General features: G+C 36.5%; 1 protein-coding gene and 1 long non-coding RNA gene across 3 annotated transcripts in view; one reads left to right on the forward strand and one right to left on the reverse strand.

The window, feature by feature from the left end:
• LOC136032819 (GPI mannosyltransferase 3-like) overlaps positions 1-23,413 on the forward strand; it is a 79,476-nt gene extending 56,063 nt beyond the window's left edge. Inside the window, exon 8 of one of the 2 annotated variants that reach the window (XM_065713227.1) lies at positions 22,857-23,413. In XM_065713227.1, the coding sequence (XP_065569299.1) occupies positions 22,857-23,181 (325 nt within the window). In that variant the 3' untranslated portion in view covers positions 23,182-23,413. Of the gene's footprint in view, positions 1-5,203; positions 12,313-22,856 lie in introns of those variants that run through there. The other variant, XM_065713226.1, reaches the window with a different exon arrangement.
• Positions 6,941-24,131, reverse strand: part of LOC136032820 (uncharacterized) — a 56,297-nt gene continuing 39,106 nt past the window's right edge. The window contains exons 2-3 of the long non-coding RNA XR_010618788.1: positions 16,154-16,238; positions 6,941-7,074 (exon numbers count right to left, since the gene is read on the reverse strand). This is a non-coding gene — a long non-coding RNA (uncharacterized LOC136032820). The remainder of the gene's footprint in view (positions 7,075-16,153; positions 16,239-24,131) is intronic.

Raw genomic sequence — 24,131 nt, forward strand, 5'->3', positions numbered from 1 at the left:
GTAGTTGCATAAGTAGATACAAATAGTCATAGTTGTAGTTATAAGTAGTAGCATAGGTAATCACAATTGCTAACATTCACAGTCACAAGTCACAAACAGTCAGAGTCGCTATCAGTTGCAGAAGCAGATACAAATAGTCACAGTTGTAGTTATAAGCAGTAGCACTTGCAAGCAGTCCCAAGTAGTTATAGTCGTAGTCGCAAGTAGGAGTAGTTACAGTCATAGTAATAGTAGCATTATTGATCTTGAAAATATTAGGCTATTACTCTTAACCACTTCTAAGGTATTGCAGATATACCCTTTTCAATTTAATTCAATTCAATTCATTTTCAAAACGAGCAGCGGACAAGCCGAATATTCGTTTAGTCGTCGAAACATAAATATATATACAATCTATAGTCAACACTCATGAATTAATTTAAAATAGTTCTAATCATCCACTTAAAATCAATACACAATAACTGACTAGTCAAAATATAATAAAATATAACTAATGAACTATAACTGTAGCTATTCTTGCTTACTAGCAGTAACATTAAAAAACTTCACAAATGAGGGAACAAAGCTTTTCCAATATTTGTTTCGAGACACTGATTGGCTGTACACGAGGTACAGCTCCTGCCACTGCTCTTGCTGGTCTTTCTCGATGTGGTTTGAAATCGAGGGGGGGGGGCAGTATGGATCGATGGGATGTGCTGTTCAACACCCTGTACCAAAAGCAAGCGACAGTTTTTGTCAACGGCTAGCAAGGGAATCTAGGCTAAACTGTTCAAGGAGGGCACAGTATGGGACTTTGGGCGCTTTTGAAATTACCAACAATGCCCGAAATTGAACTCTCCTAATCGTCTTCGACTGCTCCTGCGTTAGACCGGAATGCCAAACGGGGGAACAGTATTCAAGGCAAGACCGTATAAAAGAGGTATAAACTCGCAAAAGGGGATCTGAAAGAATACTGTGCCGAGACAGCAGCTTCAGGGAGCTAATACCTGTTTTAGCTCTCCGGAGCATCATTTCCGTCTGTTTCCCCCACTTTAAATCAGCAGTAAGATACACCCTAAGTAACTTAAAATCAGTTACACGGCTTGAACGAGGAAGGGGAGGGTAAAATTCTGGGTTACTTTTAAGAAAAGAGAAAGTAAGAACAACAGACTTCTGGACATTAACAGCCATCCTGTCTGCAGCAGTATCATCCGATATATCAGCCATGATGGTAGCTGCACTGCTATGAATATTTTTGTTAACCTGGATGTACGTAGTGACCACAGTCCCGGTCTCAAGTAGGTCGAAATCACAAATAGTACGCAATCGCAAGTAGTCGAAGTCACAACTGCTACAGTTGCAGCCACAGTAGTAATAGCAGTAGTGGTCCTAAAATTGTTAAGTTAATAACCTGGATACACATAGTGTCTTTTGATTAGTTTAACATTCCTCTCAGCACTCCCTGAAGGCACAAGGGTTGTTTATCACACACCTGAAACTTTCAACTCAATGCCTTCAACAGTTCCGGAGATATTACTGATGCGCCCTTTTGATAATCAGCATCCACATAGTGTATTTGATTCACAAGGAACATTACCGGAAAGTTGACAGAAGGAGATGTAGTACAAGTTACAAGCAGTCACAATCGCGAGTTGTCGCATTTGAAACCGCATTAGTATTAGCAGTAGTGGCCTTGAAAGTTTCAAGTTAATATCCTTACCCTTTCCCAAGATATTGCATATACGCTTTTTTGATAACTTGGATGCAGATGTGTTTTGATTTAGCTCCATATACCCCTCATAATTCCCCGAAATTTCACTTCAATAAATTTAGCCTTTTTGGACACACCAAGGATCAAACGTTCCTCCTTTCCCAATGGTAAATCCTGCATGTACAAAATGGACAAATTGCATAATTTACCCTCCTTACCCCGGGGGCAGGGGCACAGCTACAGTATTTTCATTGGGGGAGGGGCAAGAGGGGGCGTTATTGAAGTAGGTGCTAGTCGAGCAATAGGGAAGAAAAGTAACTATTTAACAAACACGCTTCTTGCTGAATTTATAAACATTAAGCAATATATGATAAACAACAGACACACATTAAACAATCATACATATAAGTGCTGGTGCTTGGCTTTTACTAAAATAGTCAACAATGAGCTGCTAAGGATGACAATAGTATAGCGTAAACAAGCTTTTGGTTGGGTGAAGGTGAATGTCGTATACCCCTTTTTTCAGCCAGGTTTACCACTAATGCCGCAGTACACATCCCCCTCCACTTCCCCAAACTCCCACATCCAGCAAAGGATACTTAATCTCACAATTGAATCAAGCTCTATTCTAATAGCCCCAGGTATCCCGCTATGCATTTGCTCGTAATTTTCAATGGATTTTGACTGTGTGAGATTTAATTTGTTGTACAAAACATTTAATATTTGTGATTTTTTGAAATATTACTTATTTTTTTTATTAAATTGATTTGTTTGTGGATTCGCTGATTTACATTAATAAAAGTATTGATCTCAGCGGGCCCCATAAAGCCGAAACAAAATCATAGGCAGCGCAATTGCGCTGTCTAACTAAAAAATACAGGGTTAGTCAAAGTATTACCGCAGGTTGTGCAACATTATTTAGTGGCATTTTTCCCCGTTCAAATAGCAATTATCTGGACAATTATGGAAGATTCTTGTTATCATTGCAGCGGAAATCTTAAATTAATCAAAATTACCAATATTAATCAAAATTACCAACATAATCAAAATTAATCAAAATACAGGATTAGTCAAAGTATTACCGCAGGTTGTGCAACATTATTTAGTGGCATTTTCCCCCGTTCAAATAGCAATTATCTGGACAATTATGGAAGATTCTTGGTATCATTGCAGCAGAAACCTTAAATTAATCAAAATTACCAATGGATGCCAATTGGAATGGAAAAATGACTCCTATAGTTTGAAAATTACCTTACCCTTTTATCCTTGTAAAAAAAACGAATTCTATAAAAATTACACAAAAATTTTTCTTGTGTAAATCAGGGTATGGGGGTATACATTTCCGGAAGGTGGTTACACCAAATTCCGTTTTATGTCTATTATTCCCAACACAAGCAAAACTCTGTCTTCTAGTTCTGCATGATACAATTGATAACAATAGAAACAGAGAATGGGTTGCTACCACTTATACTTACACATAAATTTCCAAGTTGTGAGAAAGATAAGCAAATTTTGTTTAAATTCACTATATTCTACTCTCAGCAAACATTTCGTGCAGCATGCTGATGCAGAGATAAAGGTCCCACAAGTAGCGCTGGTATTGTGCGAAATAAAACTGATTTCAATCATAATGCTTAGCATATTTATATCTTTTTGGAGTTGGCTAAAAATAAATATTTAGAAATTATTATAATATATTATATATTTAAATATTATAATAATTTCAATATATATTATATATCTAAATTATTTATCTATAATATTTATCTATAATTAGATAAATATTATAATAATATTATAATATTTAACTCGCTGTCTGAATCTGCCTTCTAAAACATCCATCTTATCACAAATCTCAAAAACTCCATAACGCTTGGATATATAACTGTTACGAGATCAAATAGGAACACGAAGAAAATACTTACAAAATTTGAAAAAGACAGACCGGATTTATTGACGTTCTGACGTGGTAAAACACTTCCATTATGACACCAGAAGAAACACACGAGGAGCCAAAAACGAGCTATGAGGCCGACCAAGCGTTATTTTTGCCAAACTGGCCTTTAACTTTAGAAAGAAATCCATTGAACTTTCTCAACTTCTGTCTCAACACATTTATTGCTAGTGACCTTGCTCCTCGAATTAAGGTCCTGAACGCAAGTCTAAGGTACTTGAAAGACGCAGTGGCAAAAATTGAACCAGGACCAACCTGATTCAATGGCATGGGAAAAATGGAATGGACCTTGTTGCTCGAATCGAGGTCCCGAACGCAAGTCCAAGGTACTTGAAAGACGCAGTGGCAAAAATTGAACCAGGGCCAACCCGATTCAATGGCATGGGAAAAATGAAATGGACCTTGTTGCTCGAATCGTGGTCCGAACGCAAGTCCGAGGTACTTGAAAGACGTAGTGGCGAAAATTGAACCAGGGCCAACCTGATTCAATGGGATGGGAAAAATGGAATGGACCTTGTTGCTCGAATCAAGGCTCCGAATGCAAGTCCAAGGTATTTGAGATATGCAGTGGAAAAGATTGAATCAGGGCCAACCTGATTCAATTGTAATGGTATGGAAGGCATGGGAATTGGTTGCTCTTCGACCACTTTTGACTGTTAAAAGGGCAATAGAACTTTCAATTTGTATTCGAATGACCCCTCCAAAGTTAATCAGGCCACCCATTCCATATTAAGAGCCTATGGGAAAAATTAAATAAATAATTATAATATATTGGAGCCTTATGGTCCTTTACTACAGGCAACGTTAGTGTGTTGCTTCTCATAACACAAGTAATAATTTTTCAATAAAATGTAAAAAAACATACTTTTCAACGGGAATACCAAAAAATGCCTTTTTGAATATCAAGGTGGGGTCTAGGGTGTAAATAGCCCCCCCCCCCTTCATGACACTGAATAAATATTTCATTTGAATTTTTTGATTTGAATGCCCTCATGGACATAGGTAAGGTTATAAGTATCATATTTCTCGTCTAGAAAGTTCCCCCAGCTAAGCCCACAAAATGTATACCATCCTAGTGGATTTTCTGCGTACAGTATATCTACTTTAACCCCTCTCCCTCCTCCCATGTCCAAAAAGTAAATAAATAGTAAATATAAACACATACGTTTGATTATTAAATGATAAAGACTCTTCTAAAAAAAGTGTTTTTCCTAGTTAAACCTCTTCCCCCAACTCAATTATGGGGCAAGGGTGTGAAACATCTGTTCTGTTTAGAAAGGTAATAATGATGCAGATAAAAATAGATACAATGGAGTGTCTGCCATCCGAAGCCGTATCTCAGTGTGGGGTTCAGGTTTTAACCCCTCCCCCCCCAAAAAAAAGAAGAAAAATTGTCAGCCATGTAAAAGCGTAACTAAAAGGCATATAATCAAATTTTTGACACGTGTTTTAAATTTCTTTTTGTACAATCCTCCCACACCCCGAAAAAAAATCCCTTGAAAAAAAATCCTGGATACGCCCCTGTTGCCATTAATCTCTTAAGTTTTTTTTTCTTACAGCGGAATCCATCGACCTATTCCAACCCGTTATGTATCTTGTGCTGACCAAGGTTACTACCTAGAAAAGGCACCATTTTGGCTTCATTCATATATTCAAAAGATGGGGAAGGCTTCGGATGACATAACCCACCTATATTTTTGCCATTCTGCGCATCTTCATACAACTGAGCCTTTATTGAACTGGCTTGATTTCACGGAAGATGTCATTTTTGAGCAAAATATGATAACTAATTATAAAGACTCAAGGGCCTCAGACACTGTTGCTATTAGAAGAGATTTTAGCCGTAGGACAGAGTGGTTGGCAACTAGGAAGTTACCACCAGCTGAAGCAGCTGAAGAATAATAGAATCCATATTAGCATCATTTTTTTTATCTGAAATCAAGGCCACTATGTACATTTTGTAGGTTGAATTAGATAAATTATGTTGAGAGTTGATAATCAAAATGGACACAGTCCATTTTTGACCTGACCAGAACTGGAAGGATTGAGATTGTGACTTCTGATGTCAAATCGCCAATAACTGGAGTCGATAAGTAATTACAGAATCCATATTAGCCAGCTTTCAGCTATTCAAAGTCAGAATAATATAAGTATTTTTCGTGGCGTGAGTTTAATGGATTATTTAAGGATTAAAGTGAGCCAAAAAGTGCTTCCAAAAACTTCATCAACTCCAGAAGTTGAAAGATGCTAATTTGTAAAACAACTTTACTGGTTGATGGATTCTCTAAAATCGAGAGTCATCTTTTAAAAGATTCTTATTCCAATATGATACTTCCTATTGGGCATCACGCTACCTAGTGTTAATTCATGGTAATGGCTCAAACTGGGAAGCTTATTTCGGTTTTTGTGGATTGAAATTAGCTTCCGGGTACCTAATACGTTTTGTCATCAACCAGGGGCTGACTGAACCATCTGAATAATCGAGGTGCTAGGGTAAGGTTTGCTATAGATATTTGGGTTGCAAGGCGATCAGTGTTAATCAAACCAAAATCAGCAACATCAGCTATAGATATGGTATGGCTATGTTTAATAAGGGCGTCAATACACGATTTTTTTTTTGTTTGAGGGGGGGGGGGTCAAAATGTGTTTTTCCAAATTTATTGGAAGTGGGGCTGATTTTTTGGCTTCGCTCGTTTTTCCAAGGCAAATACCAAAAAGAAAAAATCTTCTAAGGGAAGCAATCCCCCCTTAAATAGTGTGCCATAATGAAAACCATCATTTTTATCTTAACAGCTAGTGATCTCAAAGTCTTAGTAATTTTGTGTACATTTCAAAAGCAATCTTTAGTTATGTTCCAGAGCTCAATTATCATCAATGGTAATTAACTATTTGTGAAATTTAATTTAAAAAAAGGTTCTTTTCAATTGAAAGTAGCATAGACCGGAGATATCCTGGACAGCTACTTGTTTTGCCCTGAAGTTTCTATGGTCGAAGATTCGTATTTTTTCTTCTTTAACCATATCTTAAGATAATTCTTTTTTCTATTTTTGGTCACTGACCGAGGTCACCCCACATAGTGAGGAGACCTCGACATTCCTAGGGGTGAATTCTGACACATTAAATATAGCTTTCATTTATTCAAATATGGACCAAGATGGACATATAATTGAATATAAAAGTAAAAAGATGCAGTCAGCCGAGCCAATAAATGATTACAAACATCAAACTAGAAATTTGAGATTGAGTTTTAACGACTGTTGTAGGACGAAAGATTGCATTCAAATATGTGGCCACTTTGTGATCTCTAACACATAATTCATAATTTGTTATCAAACTCGTCTGGTGATACCAACGCCTTCTGAAAGAGGCAGTCTGGGAGTCGAGTTGTTTTTAGCTGTCCAGCCATTTTTTAGGAACTCCCAATGAGCTGCTACAAAACATATAAAAAAGATTTAAAAATCAAGAGACTTAACTTCAAAGTTACTCTTATCAAATTGTTTCAGAAACGGTAAACTATTGCCTTATTTAATGAACTTCTAAAAGACTTTTTCATGTTTTATGGAATTTTGTAGATGGCGGTTGGAGAGCAAATGGCCTGTCTAGAGTAATCCTTTGTCGGGGATAACCCCGGTCTCCCATAAGGAGCAACATTAAAACTCAAAGCGAACATAAATTATTATTTATACGAAAGGGATGCCCTCTCCTCAATACCTCGCTCCTTACGCTAAAATTTGACTTTCTTTTCTAATTATGTAAGGATGAATATTAGAATGCTAAGCTTTTTAAAAGTTTTTAAAAGAACTTTAGCGTAAAGAGCGAGGTATTGAGGAATGGGCATCCCTCTCATATGCATAATAATTTCTGTACGTTCTAAGTTTAATGTTGCTCCTTACTTCCAGTTAAAAACAACTTTTTTTTATTTAATTTTTCATCATTTTTTAAATAGTGCTGGGAAGTCCTGCCTCCCCTTAATGGAAAACTCCCTTCCCCCTGGAAAATTCATCCATGGAAATATGCTCCTACGTAATCCCCCGCCAGAAAAATCCTGCCCCGGCCCCTCCCGAAAAGTGCATGTACACTGCCCAATAACCAATACTGTATGTAAGCAATGGGCAAAGTTCATAGCTTGCAGTCCTTTCCCGGGGACTATGTATGTGGGGGGAAGGGACAAGTCATCCCCAAAGACATAGTTACAAGATCTTTCGACTGTGTTGAACAAAACGGTTATTTCAAAAATGTTGATCAGGTGACAATGGGGAAACAAGGGACGTGGGAAGGGGTACTAGCTGCCCACCAATATTTTTGGTCACTTAAAAAGGGCATTAGAACTTTTCATTTCCGATTCAGTGAGCCGGTCCTCTGGTCCTCTAGGATCACTGGCTCGATACAATCACCTTTAGGGAAAACAAACAAATATACACCCATCCGTGATCTTTCTTCTGTCGAAAGATGCGAAATTCTATGTTTTTGTAGATAGGAGCTTGAAACCTCTACAGTAGGGTTCTTTGATATGCTGAATCTGATGATGTGATTTTCATTAAGATCACTTGATGTTTTGGGGGTGTTTCTGCCCTTAATAAGAAATTATGCAAATTTTCTCAGGCTTGTAACTTCTGATGGGTAACATTAAGCTTGATCAATTTTATGTATATCCAGTAAGCATTAAAATTCGATTCTTTTGATGCATCTATTATATCAAGACTTTTTCTTTTTTGTTTTTTTTCTTTTGAGTTTTGGCTACTATTAAGCCACATTGTTCCTTACCTACTGTTCGTTACCACGTGCTGTTTGAAAATCACATAACAAGTTAACAAATTATAGGCTTTTATTATTACTGTAAATGGTTAAACGCATAATAAGCATTCTACGGGCAAACTTTGCTGTAATTCAACACTTTTGGCTGAAGGTAGTAAGGAATAAGTATTGGTCAGTAATAATAAAACAGGGCACCCATTTGCCGCCCCTTTGTGTACATCTCAGAACCCCATATGTGTTGCAAAGCTGCGCTGCACTTGGGACAGTTTCCACAATGTTTGGGGCGTTTCCGACATGAATGATATACGTCAATTGGTGTACGTGATTTCTAAGGGTGGGCAACCCCTTTAATGATATCGAATTCTATAGCAAATTCTTCATTTCTGTTTGATCTTACATTTACTACGAAGGACAAAATTAGTGATAATTGTCAAATGTTCTTCACCAAAATCAATTTTCCGTCTTTTGTTCCAAATCAGTCTTGAACGTGTTTTGCCAATATATAGTGTCTGCAGAATTAATAACTGACTGGCTTTTTACAGACCGATCGTAATTCAAATTAAATGACCATGGTTTTCAGCCCAATGTAATAACTAAAAACTGCAATTTGTCATATCACTTTCTTTTGCGCCTAGTGTATCTAAAACTATGGTAAATGTAACATTGAAATTTTATAATGGGTATGGTCCTATGAATTGGAACCAGGGCACTTCCCCCTCCCCTCTTGATTTTGTAAAGTTCGTATTTTGCACTAATCTCACCGAAAATCGACTTTTTTTGGTAGTTTCACTGAAAAAATTCCCCCCAACCCCATTTTTACAAATATTTTTTCCCTCTTCCTCCTACCTCGTCTGATTTCTGTGAGTTGACACCACTGGTCTTGAGCGCACCAATTAACAAAAATATATGTGTCTTTGAATATTATCAGTTTTGGAGATCATGATGGATAAAAACTTTCCCGTGATATCGAACATCGGTTCATAAATGTATTAAATAAAAAAAACAAGTTTTGTAACTGAACGTAAGGAGCAATATTAAAACTTAAAACGAACAGAAATTACTCCGTATACAAAAGGGGCTGCTCCCTCTTCAACGCCCCGCTCTTTACGCTATCAAACTTCAGCTCTGTCTCTCAATTCTACTTTTTAAAACAGTAAAAACTAGAGCGGGACGTTTAGGAGGGAACAGGCCCTTTCATATACGGAGTAATTTCTGTATTTTAAGTTTCAATGTCCGTCCTTACTTTCAGTTTAAAAAAACTTGTTTTTTACTTAGTTTCTAAACGTTTTTGAATTATGCATATTTTGGCTCTCCGCACATGAATAATCAAAATGAAATTTGCAAATTTTCCTTTCTAAATGGCTTTCTTTTGATTTTGACCGAACGATTTTGAGAAAAGAAAAGAGGTGGGAGAGGAGGCCTAGTTGCCCTCCAATCTTTTGATTACTTAAATATGCAAATAGCTTTTAATTTTTACGAACATTTTTATTAGTAAAAAATACACGTAACTTACGAAATAACTTACGTAACGAACTTCTATATTCCTATGCTTTTATTACGTATATGGGGGGGGGGGGGTTCCCCCTTGTTAATGCCTCGCTCTTTACATTAAAACTTAAATTTTGTCCCAATTCCTTAAGTATGACCCCTGAATCACAAAGGCCGTAGAATAAATAGTTGAAATTCCCAAAACTACTTTAGCGTAAAGAGCGAGGCATTTAGGAGGAGATGAACCCCTCATATGCTTAATAATTTCTTTTCCTTTTAAGTTTTAGTTTCGCTGCTTACTTTCAGTTGAAAAAACTTTTCTATAATTATATTTTCATTGTTTTTTTTTTAAATAATACTAGAAAATCCTGTCCCCCCTTCATGGAAATTCTCTTCCCTCATGAGAAATTCCTCCATGGAAACATCCTCCCGCGTAAATACCTCCCCTCAACCCAAAAAAAATCCCCCTGGAAATTTATACACTTTTAAATAACCATTGCTATATATAAACAATGGTCAAAGTTCGTAACTTGCGGCCCCTCTTCCCAGGACTGTGAGGGAGTAAGTCGTCCCCAAAGACGTATTTATTAGGTTTTTCGACTATGCTGAACAAAATGGCTATCTCAAAATTTTGATCTGTTGATTTTTGGGGAAAATGAGTGTGGGAGGGGGCCCTGGTGCCCTTCAGTTTTTTTTTTGTCACTTAAAAAGGGCGCTAGAACTTTTAAATTTCGTCAGAATGAGCCCTCTTGCGACATTCTAGGACTACCGGGTCGATACGATCACCCCTGAAAAAAAAATAAAAGAATAGGGACTTGAAACTTCTACAGTAGGGTTCTCTGATACGCTGAATGCAATGGTGTGGTTTTCGTTAATATTCTATCAATTTTAGGGGGTGTTTCCATTACAGTTATTACAGTATTACAGTTCGTTACCACGACCTGTTTAATGTGCATCGTAACTGAATTAAGAATGCTAAATATGGACAGGGTGAAAATGTCTGTTCCATTTTGCATTTGTAAACTTTGGGGTGCAATTTTGTCATCCTTCTTTCACTCAAGAGGATACGAAATATCCAGTTTACCAAAGAAATTAAAGGAGGTATATACATGGACGATTTTCGCAATGTGCCATATTAAAAGTGTGCTTGAAATACAGTTCATCTTCAGCAAAGCGCCAACGACACCAGTCCTTAGACTTTAAGGGCCCGGCATCACCGTGCGTGTTTAATATAGTTTCTATTTAGTTTAAGTTTGGCTAGATCACTTGGTGGAATTTCTGCTTGCTTTAGGGATTACTTACCTGAGAAACTCAAGAAGTTTCTTTTGTTGTACAACAGAATTATCAAAAATGAGTGTGGGGTCGGGGTTTCTATTGTTGTTCGGAGTGGCAACAATAGAAACCGCGAAAAGTTTGTGTTTCAATTTTTGCAAAAATGAGGATGGGGTTTGTCTATAACACTGCTTTGGTGGTTGTCAAGCTAATAATTATAAAGCTAAACATTATCGATCGCTGAAGCTCATTGGGCCAGTCGAATTCGTACAAATATTAGTATTTCCTTGTTAGCTAGCACACACTCGAGAATTAGTATCGTGAACATAATTCCATAATTATTGTTTCTAGTTTCCATAATTTTGTTACTAGATTATTATGTTTTCATCATATTTTGGTATATTTCATTATGATTAACGTAACTTTAATTCTTGAGTGTGTGCTAGGTAATAAGGAAGTACCCAATTATTTACCATATCCCTCTTCCGGTTAATCCTTACATAGTATCCATAGTATATGGTAAAACGGTGAGGATAGGGATATGTGTCGAAGTATGATTGTATTCCCTGTTTAAACTAGTATCTCTGTTATCCTTCAAGTTGACTGAGTTTAAAGGGTGTTTTTTAGCTTTAATTTAAAGTAATAAAGGTGCTTGAGAAAACCTTTTAGTGGTTCCAATGGAGAAGGGGTGCATTTGCCTTCCTCTCTGGATTCATCTGCCACCTCTAGATTTCGAAAACACCTTTTTGGGTAATTTCATTGAAAAATTTCTCTTTTGCTATTTTCATTGAAAACACCATCGAAAGTAAATAAAACTACCCCCTCCCAGTCAGATTAAAAAAAAGTGAATTTTGCATTCCCAACATTTTTGTGAATTCGCGCCACTGTTGCGTTTAGGTGCCACTGCTACATTTGTTTGTTCCTACACCAGATAAGGTTCTCTGACTGTTGAGTCTTTATGTGCATAATTATCAAAGTAAGATAGAGTAATACTGTGCACTTGGAGGCTTGTATCCTTGAAATTCTTAATTGTTCGTGCTATTAATTTTTAGAAAAAGCATTTGCAGTATATTTATTGAATCCATTGATTTTTGTCAAACTTTACTTCATGATGCTGTGGTGTGTGTTTAGAAAATATAGAAGTAAAAAATTATTTTACGTTTTCGTGTTTGTTGAAAGTTCACAGCTGCTACCTTTTATCCCCCTCGATCTCAGATTGGCCACAACAGCATATTAAGTATTGAACAAAAACTCTTTTGAATTTTCATCATTCTTTTATTGAACTAATGGATTAGTTTCATTTTGTATCCATTGGGAGTATAGGTTAAGAGCAGGGGCACATTTGAAGAAACCCTACAGGATTCTGAAGACTAATCTAAGAAAATTCTAAATACAGTTATAAACTATGGATAGCACTTATAAATCTATGAATGTATTCCTAAGGCCCATTGCATTACTGTATATCCCCGTCTGATAGATAAACATAGCACTAAATACGCATTCCCACTGTGTTCTATAATAGTGAAAAGTGAAATAATATAATATAATATATAATAATATATTATATAATGTATATATATATATATGTATATATATATATATATATATATATATATATATATATATATATATATATATATATATATATATATATATATATATATATATATATATAATAATATAAATAAAATTATATATAATATAATAGTTAAACGTTGCAACGCCCAAATAATGGCTGTAACGCGCGATAATAAGACGCATGTAAGCTTCAATCAAGCTACTGGTAGCAAGGGGGTAGCAGGCTACTGGTACGGGAGGGGAGACAAATAAGGTAGCCTCACCCCCTTTAGCTGCCCAGACTATTCCACCTCTTTATCTTAATAATTATAAATGTTTAAAAAAATTATAAGGACGATTAATCTCCTATACTTATTTATATATTTCTACCCCTCATTGAAAAGTTTTGCATAATTTTGGCTGTACGTTAAGCTGTATGTGTTATTAGAATAATTATTGTTTCAAAACATAGGTTACAGTTTCGACTATTTGTAAGCTACCGTTTTTTTGTTTTTTTGTTGTTGTTGTTTTTCTTTTAAAGAAATCCAGAATTCCTTAACGATTATTTAAAATTTATAAAGAAAGTAAGTGTTTACCATATTAAACTATAAAACTTTCAAAATGCACTTTAATTTAAACCAAGAGAAAATAGTTTGAAACCCAAAGTGCTTAAGTAAGTATTTACCTACTTTAAAATAAAATGGATAAAAATAAAATACCCTCTCGACCCATCTAAGGCTTATTCATACCTGACAACCATAATTTTCGAAGATTTTTCTTCTGGTTCTTTCAAAACTATGGCGTTCTAGCGTATAATCATATTTCCTTAGCGTTGATCTGGTAAACAATAATAATAAATAAACAAAACTAATTGGTTAAATTGATTATCCTTTTTGGCACAAAAATTCAAACATTAAAAATCTGTCAATTCTCCAAAGACAACTACACTTTCAACGAAAATCAATGGATACTTAGTACCATTTAATGGATACTTAGTACCATTTTCGTTATTGCGGTGTCATTGCGGTGCCTTAGTCAGTTCAGTTCAGTTCATTCGGTTTTATTAAAAAAAAAAGTAATAACAGTCATAACATATATAATCTCTCATCTCTATACAAAAAATGCATGGTGAGTCCCTTATTACCTCAAAAATAATTACACACTATGGCTCCCCCTCCACTCCTCGATACAACCAGGGCCCCTACCAACAAAACCATCCTTACAAGGCCCCACCTCCCCATCCAGGAGGAAACCACTCCAATCCCCACACAAAAAACCTCAATAAAGGTTAAAATCACTTTTCTATTTAGAATCTTTATTCAAATTAAACTAATTCAAAACAAAATAATTTTTTATTCTCTTTTTGAAAGAAGCAAGGGAGCTCCTACCTCTCAATTTAAGCGGTAGGGTATTATAAGCCTTAGAACAGACGATGTCAGGCGAAAAATCCGACCTCACTGTTGGCGTATGTCGAATATGGATCTGTGCAGATAGTCTTGTAATTAAAAGATGCTGTTCAGATACCAAACGGAATAGATTCCTAAAAGGCGGTGGAAGAAAGCCGGAGAGGATTCTGAAAGCAAAAACTAAGCAGGAAAGCTTAAACATCGATTTCAGCGAGAGATAATCTTCTGTGTGTTTAATGATCTTCAAGGCATTCTTGTGGATGGAATCCAGTTTTTTCAGATGGGATTTGAACGTCGACTGCCATACCATTGCACAATACTGTAAGTGGGGTTTAATGAGTGCATTGTAGAGAAGGGTAAGGGTTTTACGTGGGAATGTGTGCTTCTGTTTCTTCATGATACCCAGATTTCTTGAACGCTTTAATTCTATAGCATGAATGTGAGGAAGGAAAGAAAGGTTTTCATCTACTATTTTTCCTAAATATTTTGCACATCCATTTGCTGGTCGTTGAACCTTTCCACGAGACGTCACAATTCCTGTTATTTCTGGGTGAAGGGTTCCTACCCTAGAAAATAATAGGATGCACTGAGAAAAATGTGCTGAGTTCTTTTGCAACCTGAGTGGGTTCCGTAACAGTCTCCCCGTTGACAAAAAGTCTGGAAGGCAATTCTGCTCTCTTATCATTTGGTCGCAAAACCGAATTAATGACCTTCCAGACTTTTCGTCCATCTTTCCCACTTTCCGATATTTTGTTGTTCACATAATCTCTTTTTGCTTTCCTCATAACTGAATGATAGCATTTCTTATACATCTCATATCTCTCTAGGTTTTCTCGGTTTGGGTGGTTTTTGTAATTTGCCCATAACTTGTTTTTTTATTTATGCACTTGAGTAAGATTTCGGTAACCCATGGACACATTGGTGTATTTTTCCTACTATGGTTTCTTGGGTTCTCTTTAAAACAGCATGTTTTATATGCAGCTACAAAAGCATTGTGGGAAATTTCAAAACCTTCGTTCACATCTTCATTTGCTAGGACACTATCCCAAGAAACTTTTTTTTAACTCATCATTTAACAGTTTAAGATTATCCTCTTTAAGATTAATTACTTGCAGATCCTGGTTAGTTCTTACAAGCCTAGTTGGCAGCCTCGCTGTGTTGAAGATAGTGTGTATAGGGAAATGATCAGATGTGTCGCTGGTGATGACTGATACCTTCGCCGGACATAATTTAGAAAAAATGTTGTCGATCAGTGAGTGTGTATTTTCTGTTATTCTAGTCGGAATCGTAATTGAGGGGTAAAGATTAGACCCTGACATAATAGTGAGAAGATCCACAGAGCTGTTTGTTAGAGGAAAGGCTAGATTAATGTTAAAATCACCCATGATGATCACATCTTGGTTCTGGTTTCCTATCAGCTGTAAAATCTGAGTTAATATATCCAGAAAAGCAGAAAAAGAACCAGAGGGTGAGCGATATATTTCTCCAATCAATATCTTTTTCTTAGAAGGTCCATATAGCTCAAGGAAAAGTGATTCAAAAATGCCTTCAACATTCCGGCTCAGTTCGTTGTTAACATGCACAGCATATTCATTCCTCGCATAAATAGCCAATCCTCCTCTGCGAGCTTCTTTTCTATGTAGAAACTTTGATGTATAGCCTGGGATATCTAAGAGGCTATCCGTTTGTCCCGTAAGGAATGTCTCACATAATCCAATTATGTTGGGTAGCAGTTGGTGGCACATTGAAGTTAGTTCTATAAGCGACGAATATAATCCTTGACAGTTAAGTTGAAGCACAGAGAACTGAGATTCAGAGCATCCCTTCGTCAAATCCATTGAATTAACATATTTACTTCTAGGAAAATTACTTTCACCAAATAACGGCAAATTATCTTCATTTCTTATTTTTTCATCAAAAATTTTCTCTAAATCCAAAAAAGAATTCTCTAATTGTTTAAACCGGCTATGATTTTTTGGTAGTGAAGAAGTGATTAGCCCCCGGGATGAAGAATAGGAACTCATTACTTACCTAATAATTTTCAGGGGACAAGGCCATATCTTGGAATGAAGCAAAAGCCATGAGAAATACACACCCGTAGGAACTTTTTTGAACTCTGAAAGAGAAAAAAAACAAAGAAAACGGAATAACATGGATAAAAAAATAAAAATAACGTACTGAAATACACATTTTAGACAGAATAATGTATGAAAGCGGCAATCAACTTGTACTGACAACTACTTATGAAGGAGAAAAATTTTAAGATATCTCAACTTAATCAACATCCGACCGCTGGCAAGGATGGGGAAAAATCAACATAGAAATCTAATCAATCAGCAATCAACTTATACTGACGAAATTTATGAATGAAAGGGACACACACAATTATGACTCTGGGTCTAATTCCTCAGGTTGTATAATTGGCAGTTGAACTGAGTCAAAGTATTCATCTGGATATTTCGCCCATTGTGAATTTTTAGAATCCAACCACATTCTGACACCTCGTTGGACAAGACGAGTTTCTGCAACTTTCTTAGCTGTCATTTTAGATGTTTTTAGCTTATACCCTAATGACAAAAGTTCCTTTCTTCTTTTACCAAGCTCCGCCGGTAGGTCCGTCGATATACTGAACCCCGTCTTCTTAAGTTTTCCACACTCCTTCATGATCATCGACCGGTCAAAGCCATCTAGGCTTACAAAAATAGGCTCTACACCTTTTTTTCGCTGTGTCCCACTTCGGAGGGTCAGAACACTCTCTGGTTCGGGTCGACTAGACTTCTTTTAAATACGATAAATGGCACTCATACGTATTTGGTTAGCTTTTGATATTCCAAGCTTAGCCTCAAAAAATGAGGCTACAGTCTGCCGAAGATTTTCTGAGCCTTGCGACGCTTCAATTCCGTGTATAATGATGTTATTTTTTCTTGTATATAGTTCTGTTCGCAAAGTAGAAGTCTTCACTTGGACGAGCTCAGTCTTGAGCAATTTATTTTCTGCTCTGAATAGTTTATTTTCAGTCTGTAACTGCGAAATTAAATGTAGCATTTCGTCCATCCTCCGGTCAAAATGCTCTTTTGTCACTGCCATTATTAATTTCTGACGATAACGCCGCTTTGCCTATTTAATATACTAAAACATCATCGAGTAAAACTTACTCGCAAGGCCCTGTTTTGTAATGAAACCAGTTATTACTAGGGCCCGCTTTCATTAAAAGCAAATCTGAAATCCTATTCAATCGAGCTTGTTCTCAGTGAAAAAAAAATGTATCCTAGGGGCGTGGCTATAGCAAATCAACTTTGCACAGCCGAGAACCACACTGCATGAATGCTCAGCAGTGCTTCCATTGTCCCCAAATTTTCGGGTATTTCCCCGAAAATTGAGAAAAATCCCCGAAAAAAAAATTCGTTCCCCGAATCCCCGAAAATCTTTCTTTTCCCATGATCTACCCGAAATAGAGTTAGTGGAAGGCTCACTGTTCGTTCCACAAATTTAATATTGTTTTGCAACTTTATACAATGGTACGCTGGCGAACGTATGATAATGAAAAATATAGAACGGAATTGAGCTTATAGTTGGGAAATTCAAATCTTCTAAGCATTGGAAAGTTCAAAATTAACTGGTTGGATATAATATCTTCTGCTTCAAGTTATAATTATCTCGTGAGTATTGGTGATTCTTCGTATTTCCTTGATTATTTTACCATACTTACACTTTAGACAATTGTGATTGCAGCTGAATGCTTCAGTTACCTAACCAGGGTCTACCTGGTCCCACCCAAAATTTCCATTCCCCCTACTCTCAACCTCTATTTGGAATCCTCCCTAAAGGACAAAGTGCAACAATATATACGCAAGCACCAAATGTTTGGTGCTTTGGAAGAAAAAGGGAGGTATATTGTATATCAGTACTATTGCAGAGTCCTTCATTGTTATAAGTCCCAGGAATATGAACACACTCAAAAAGAATGTAGAGCTAAAGAGTCAGTCAGTCTGTTTGAGGTGCTCAGAGAAACACCAATCAGACCAGTGCCCATTGAAAACAATAGAAAACCAAGTGCCTCTGCGAAATTGGACTGGTTTCTGTGCCGACACAACAAGCTTAATGATAGGATGTCATAATTCGGTAGCAAAGCTGATCAGTGACAATTATCTGTGGGTGGTAGTTGTCAAGTGTGGTTGCCACTCCATTCATCAGTGTGCTTTGTATGCCTGCAAGAAGCTTACCAAAACTCTGGAAGACTTTTGTAGCCACGTATATAGTCATTTCTCTATGAGCGCTAAGCGAGTTGCAGTACTTAAAGAATTTCAAGATTTTTCGGCTACACCAGATCACAAAATTCTAGCCCTTGGACAAACCCGGTGGCTGTCCCTCCATGCATGTGTGCGAAGAATCCTTGAACAGTGGAGCGCATTGTCCCTCTATTTCACTAGTGACAATTTTTATGACCCCACTCATTGCAACAAACTTGCCCTTAGTACTCTGAAAAATCCTTTTATGAAGGTTCTAATGATGTTAGTTGACTACGCTCTAGGCCTTTTGAGCGAATTTAATGTATTGTTTCAATCGAAGTCACCAATTTTCTATAAGCTGAAGACAGAAATACTTAAGCTTATTGCAACCTTGGCTATAAACTATATGGATGGAACCTACGTCAGAAACTGTACTGATCTTTTGGCTTTTGACGTACAGACGAGAGTCATTATGTTGACGTTCAGAAGGTCTATCTCGGGTATATTGCGGTAGAGGAGTTGGCATCTTTGGTCTCGTTCAGTCCAGATATCTCACAGTTGGAGGTGAGGAAGGTCTACATAACAGCAAGAGACTTTTACAAGGAGGCCATTATCCAGATACAGAGACGCTTTACGTTTGAATGTGACGTTTATGAGTTCACAAGTCTACTTGATCCTGTCAATTCTCGAAATTTGAACCCACCTAGCTTAGCAAATTTTCTAAGAAGTCGTGGGTTGCCTTCGTGGAACAAGGCTCTAATTGACAGGGAATGGCGTGAAAAGAGCACTGTTTCTTTGACGAGTTTAGACATATGTACGATGTCCGTGGAGGAGTATTGGAAGTTTATCTGTAAGCAGACATGCCCATGTGGAAAGCCGAGGTTTGAAAACCTAAGAAAGGTTTTAGATTACTGATTTTTGTACTGATTACTAGATTACTGACTCTAGTACTAGATTACTAATGAGCTCTTGTCGCGTGCAAAAAGTAACCAGTTTTTTTTCCTATTGAATGTGTCTGGACTTCTAAATTAGCATAATGTCTAATGAGAAAGAAAGACTTGTGCATAATGCTTTGCTAAATTATTTATCGCGAGCGCTCCAAGCAAATAAGACTGATGAAATATGCGAAAAGGCAGTGGGATTTTATGACAAGGATACGATTATAAAAGCTAAGGATACACTTTGGCACTATTCGAATACTTCGAGTCGCAACGCTGCTCGCCAAAAGATTGCCGATAATGTGTTAGATATGCTGAAACTGATCCAGTTATGTGAGACTAACCGGATCAAATTGCCGAAAATCGTAATCTTTGATCCTACGGAGGTCCCAACTACGCCAGATGAATTGAGTGCTATTGTTACTCAAAAAGTGAAAAAAATCTCCAATAATTTGAAGGACTTTATTGAAAGTGAGAAAAAAGCCCTCGCAGCTGAGAAACTTGCTACATCCATGAATCAATTAGTCACTCCACCGGCCAAGCCTTCCTATGCAGTTATTCTCAAGAAGCCCCCCTTATACCTTAAAAAGCCTGACTCCCGTAAAGCTTCTCTGGAGCATGTTTGTGGAGAAGCTAGTGGGAATATAATCGAGCTTTGTCTCAGTAGAGACGCCTGGAAAGTAGTCACAAATGATAAGTGGTGCCGAATCTAATATATCACGCATAACCGGGAATAACCCTGAAGTCGAGCCTAAACTCCGTTATGTTCCTGAAGATCTGGATGAAAATAGCCTATATGATCTGATTGCCAACTGTTTGAGAGCAACTCAAATCCGAAACACCCGTTCGTTTAAGCTTCTATTTGAGTCTAAAGAGGACCTCGAGTCTTCTATTCGCTTTCCACCCATCATAGAGTACGAAAGACTCCCCATTAGTATATTTCAACGCTTGCCACCCCAATGCTTTTCTTGCCAGTCATATGGTCATTTTGCGTCTGCGTGCTCAGGTACCCGTAAATGTTCCAAGCGTGATGAGGCTGGCTACTCCACAACCAAAGATAATCCTTGTACCAAGGCACTTAAGTGTGCTCTTTGCAATTTCTCCGACCACCCATGTTACGCTTTTAAATGTCCTGTCGCTCAGTCTCTTCTAAAGAATTCCAATGCCTGAAGAAACCTTAAAAATTGTATCGTGGAACATCAATGGGAAAGTTCTACCGAGACATCACATACTGTCTGAACTTTGCTTGCGGTTTGACGTGGTTTTTTCCGTCTGAAAGTATGCCTAAGGAGCAACATTAAACTGAACAAAAAAATATTATATATATGAAGGGGATAGCCCCCTTTTTCTTTACGCTTAAGTTCAGATTTAGTCCCGATTCTGTAAGAACAACTTCCAAAACAATTGAAAAATGAGAAGCTTAAGTACTAAAAAGCTTCAGCATGAATAGTTGGGCGTTTAGAAAAGGGACAGTCCTCTCACTATGTTATCGTTTCTATTCGTTTTAATTTTTAATTCTGTTCCTGGCTTTCAGGTGATTTTTTAAAATTAAATTTCTGGTGTAAGTTCATGTTTGCTTGCCGAAGAATATTCATTAATTTCGAGAAATCATTGCACACGTTATTGCTTTGTATGAGACTGTTGCCTTTTTATAAGCTACTTTATTTTCGTCGTCTTTCTGAAAATAAATGACATAAAAATCTCGTTTTCGGGCTATGGGAATAAAGCAGCAAAGATAATATAGAACCTAAAGCAGCAAAATTGCAGTGTCATTCAGCCTATTTTTTTTAATTTATTTAAAAATAGTACTGAGGTTTTGTCTGCACTACCAGCAAAAATCGTTTTTGGCTATGGCTTCCAATCCTGTACCCTAGCTCTAGAACCTATTTTGTTAAAAACTTGATTTAGTACGCGGATCCAAGCCCTACTTGAGCCTGAAAACGAAGCTATAACCAATTTTGGCTCCCAAATTTTGTAACAAAATTCCATTTTGAACTTGCCCCCGAAAATTCCCCGAATCTTGAAGACTTGTCCCCGAATTTTGAGATTCGAGAGTGGAAGCCCTGATGCTCAGTCTCAGTGATAACTGAAGTGCCATTGTGGTTTTTGGTTATTTTTGTTTATTCTTCATCTGCGTTTCTCTTTATATCTTTTTAATTTTGTGTCCACTTCTGTCTAGAAATGGATGTTTAGGTCTTTGATTAGGTTTTAATTAGTTCTTAGTTAAATTTAATCTTAAATCTAATAAATTGGGAAACAATCAGCCTTAGATTTCGAACTAAGAAGATCTCCATTATATTTTAAACTAAATTCAAGTTTTAATTAAAATACAATTTAATTACAAATCACTTACCCGACTACTTCCTAATTTATTGAGAGATATATGGTTTTTAAACTTTTCATTTAAAAAATTCCAACAGTCCAATTTCCTTTCCTCTGTCCTTGCTTGGTATTGGAAATTTTTGGTTTTTTACTTTCAGAACTATTAGAATTTTTTTTCATTTTGAAGATAGAAATTTAAAATTGAGATAATCGCCGTTAGAAACACAAATCGAACAAAATGAAAATGATTTTTTTTAAATGTCATTTGAAACACTGAATCATGCGCACTAAGTAATCTCCTGTATCAGTGACAGTGGAATCGGGAGGCACCAATGGGGGACAGTTAATGCCCCAGGGGTTTATGCCCCTTCCCATGTTTGTTGTATTTTCATTGAAAAAATGTCTGTTTTGGGAATACAGTCGAAAAAAAATATCCCCACCCTAGATTTTGAAAACACGTCGTCTCTCCCTGCATTTTCATGAATATTATTTCTTCCTTTTTAAGTGAACAAGGTTCATTTAATAAATTAAGTTGATATGTATTTACTTAAATAAAGAAAGAAACTAAAAAATATTCTTTTAATAACAAGGGTGATTAAAATACGTTTTTTTAACGCATGTCTACGGGATGGTTGGTTATGATGATATCAGCCCTGTAAAAGACCCAAAATAGCATTAAAAATCGGGCATAAATTACTATAAATGAATGAACGGATCACAAAACGAGCAGAAATCAAAATAGATAATCACATCAAACTTAAAGGTAACACATACTGCTATAGATGAATAAATAAATACTAAAACTAATATAAATTGAAACAAATAACAAAGTCAAACTTAAAACGAACCGAAATTACCACAGAAAGGAGTATTGCTAGTGTAACCTAAAGTTTTAAAGGCTAAGGTGTCATTTGCACTTCTCTGAAAACCAAATATATTGTAAACATTTTTCCTTCGTTCTTCTAACAATGAAAAAATGAAAAATTGCATAGAGTTCAGAATTTAATGTCATTATTTACACAATAAGCATGGCCTTCATTAGTCTTTTCCAGTCATCTTGATTGTTATATATATATTTTTTTGACGTTTTTGACAAATCAAAATACACCTCGTTTTCAGCAAAACAGAAATGAAACCCAAGCCATTTAAAGGGAGCAGCCTAGGGCTAACTTCAAATTCGCCTATTAAGAAAATTAAATATGCTCTATTTTTAAGCTTTGCTTTATAGCTATTTTAATGTTATAGCGTACTTCATCGTAAAGTGGCAAGTCGATTCGTCAACTGTGCAGATCAGCTTAGTTTCATGTCAGCACCAGAAGCCTTTCTATACAACTTAATAATGAATGTTGGATTAGATTCGGATGGTATTACTCATATATTAGTGACTCAAACGATGTACTATTGGGAGATGGAAGGATTCACTACTTCTCTGGGGTATTCCAAGGATATAGACTTTGGAAGCAATAAATTAACCCACGCCAAAGATGACCGACATCATGACTCATTGTTGCTAAGAAGGGATTACTCGGAAAGACTAACCTGGTTTCAGCCTGTGAATAATACGATGTAGCAGGGATAGCTAGTTTTTTTCTGTTTTTTTTTTCAATTTTTCTCTCATTTTCTCTTGGATAGCAGGTTGGACCAGTGGTTCTTAACAATAAAGTTAACTTAAAAATTTGAGAAAGAAGTGCGACTCTTACTTCGTCTTCTGCCGATGTTTCAGTTAATTTATATGCTTTTTTGTTATAATATTGTTGTCAGGTGTTGTTAAAGGTTAAAAAAATTGTTTTCTAACAAATGAATCCTTCATATATGATTATTAGCAGTAAAATATAATTTAAAAGAATAGGCAGATAAGCCTGACAGCCAAGAATAAATGGTTAAAGAATATATGCTTGATCTTTCCCATGAGGAGTTGCCTAATGGTAGTTTGAATTAATCAGTTGAATCATTTTATGTTGAACCGTAAACAGCATTAGAAATTTGGTTCAATACAACTTTCTAGGGCCTTATTGACAGAATAAGATGGTTTGGGCACATTTGCAGATGAATGATTAAATATATAGCCCGAGGTAGTACTTTTGGCCATCCAGCTGGGACAAAAAGTTGGAATGGGGTGGGGTTGAAGGTCTTATGACTTCAACCTCGAATGGTAAAGAAGTCATAACAAACTATTTAAATTAACTCAGAACTTCATGAAAAAGAGTAAATGGTAAAGTTAAAAAATAGGATGGAGGACGAAGGATAGCAGCTGTGTTTGCCTCAGGTGGCCTTGTGCTGCGCTGAGAAATAAAGAACAAATGAGAAACGAGAAAAAAATTAATAAGTTTTGTGGTCAAAAAGAATAATCCTCCTAATTGTTCTCAAGATATTTGAGACCCACGCACCCGCAAATGATGCTGATAACACCCTTAAAGATGAGTTCTACGAAAACCTCCAGTTTCTGATTGATTCAATCCCACTCCACGATGTCACCTGTATCGCAGCTGACCTCAACGCAAAGGTTGACCACAGACTTGG

Source organism: Artemia franciscana, chromosome 11 (assembly GCF_032884065.1).
Source record: "Artemia franciscana chromosome 11, ASM3288406v1, whole genome shotgun sequence".
Lineage (NCBI taxonomy): Eukaryota > Metazoa > Arthropoda > Branchiopoda > Anostraca > Artemiidae > Artemia > Artemia franciscana.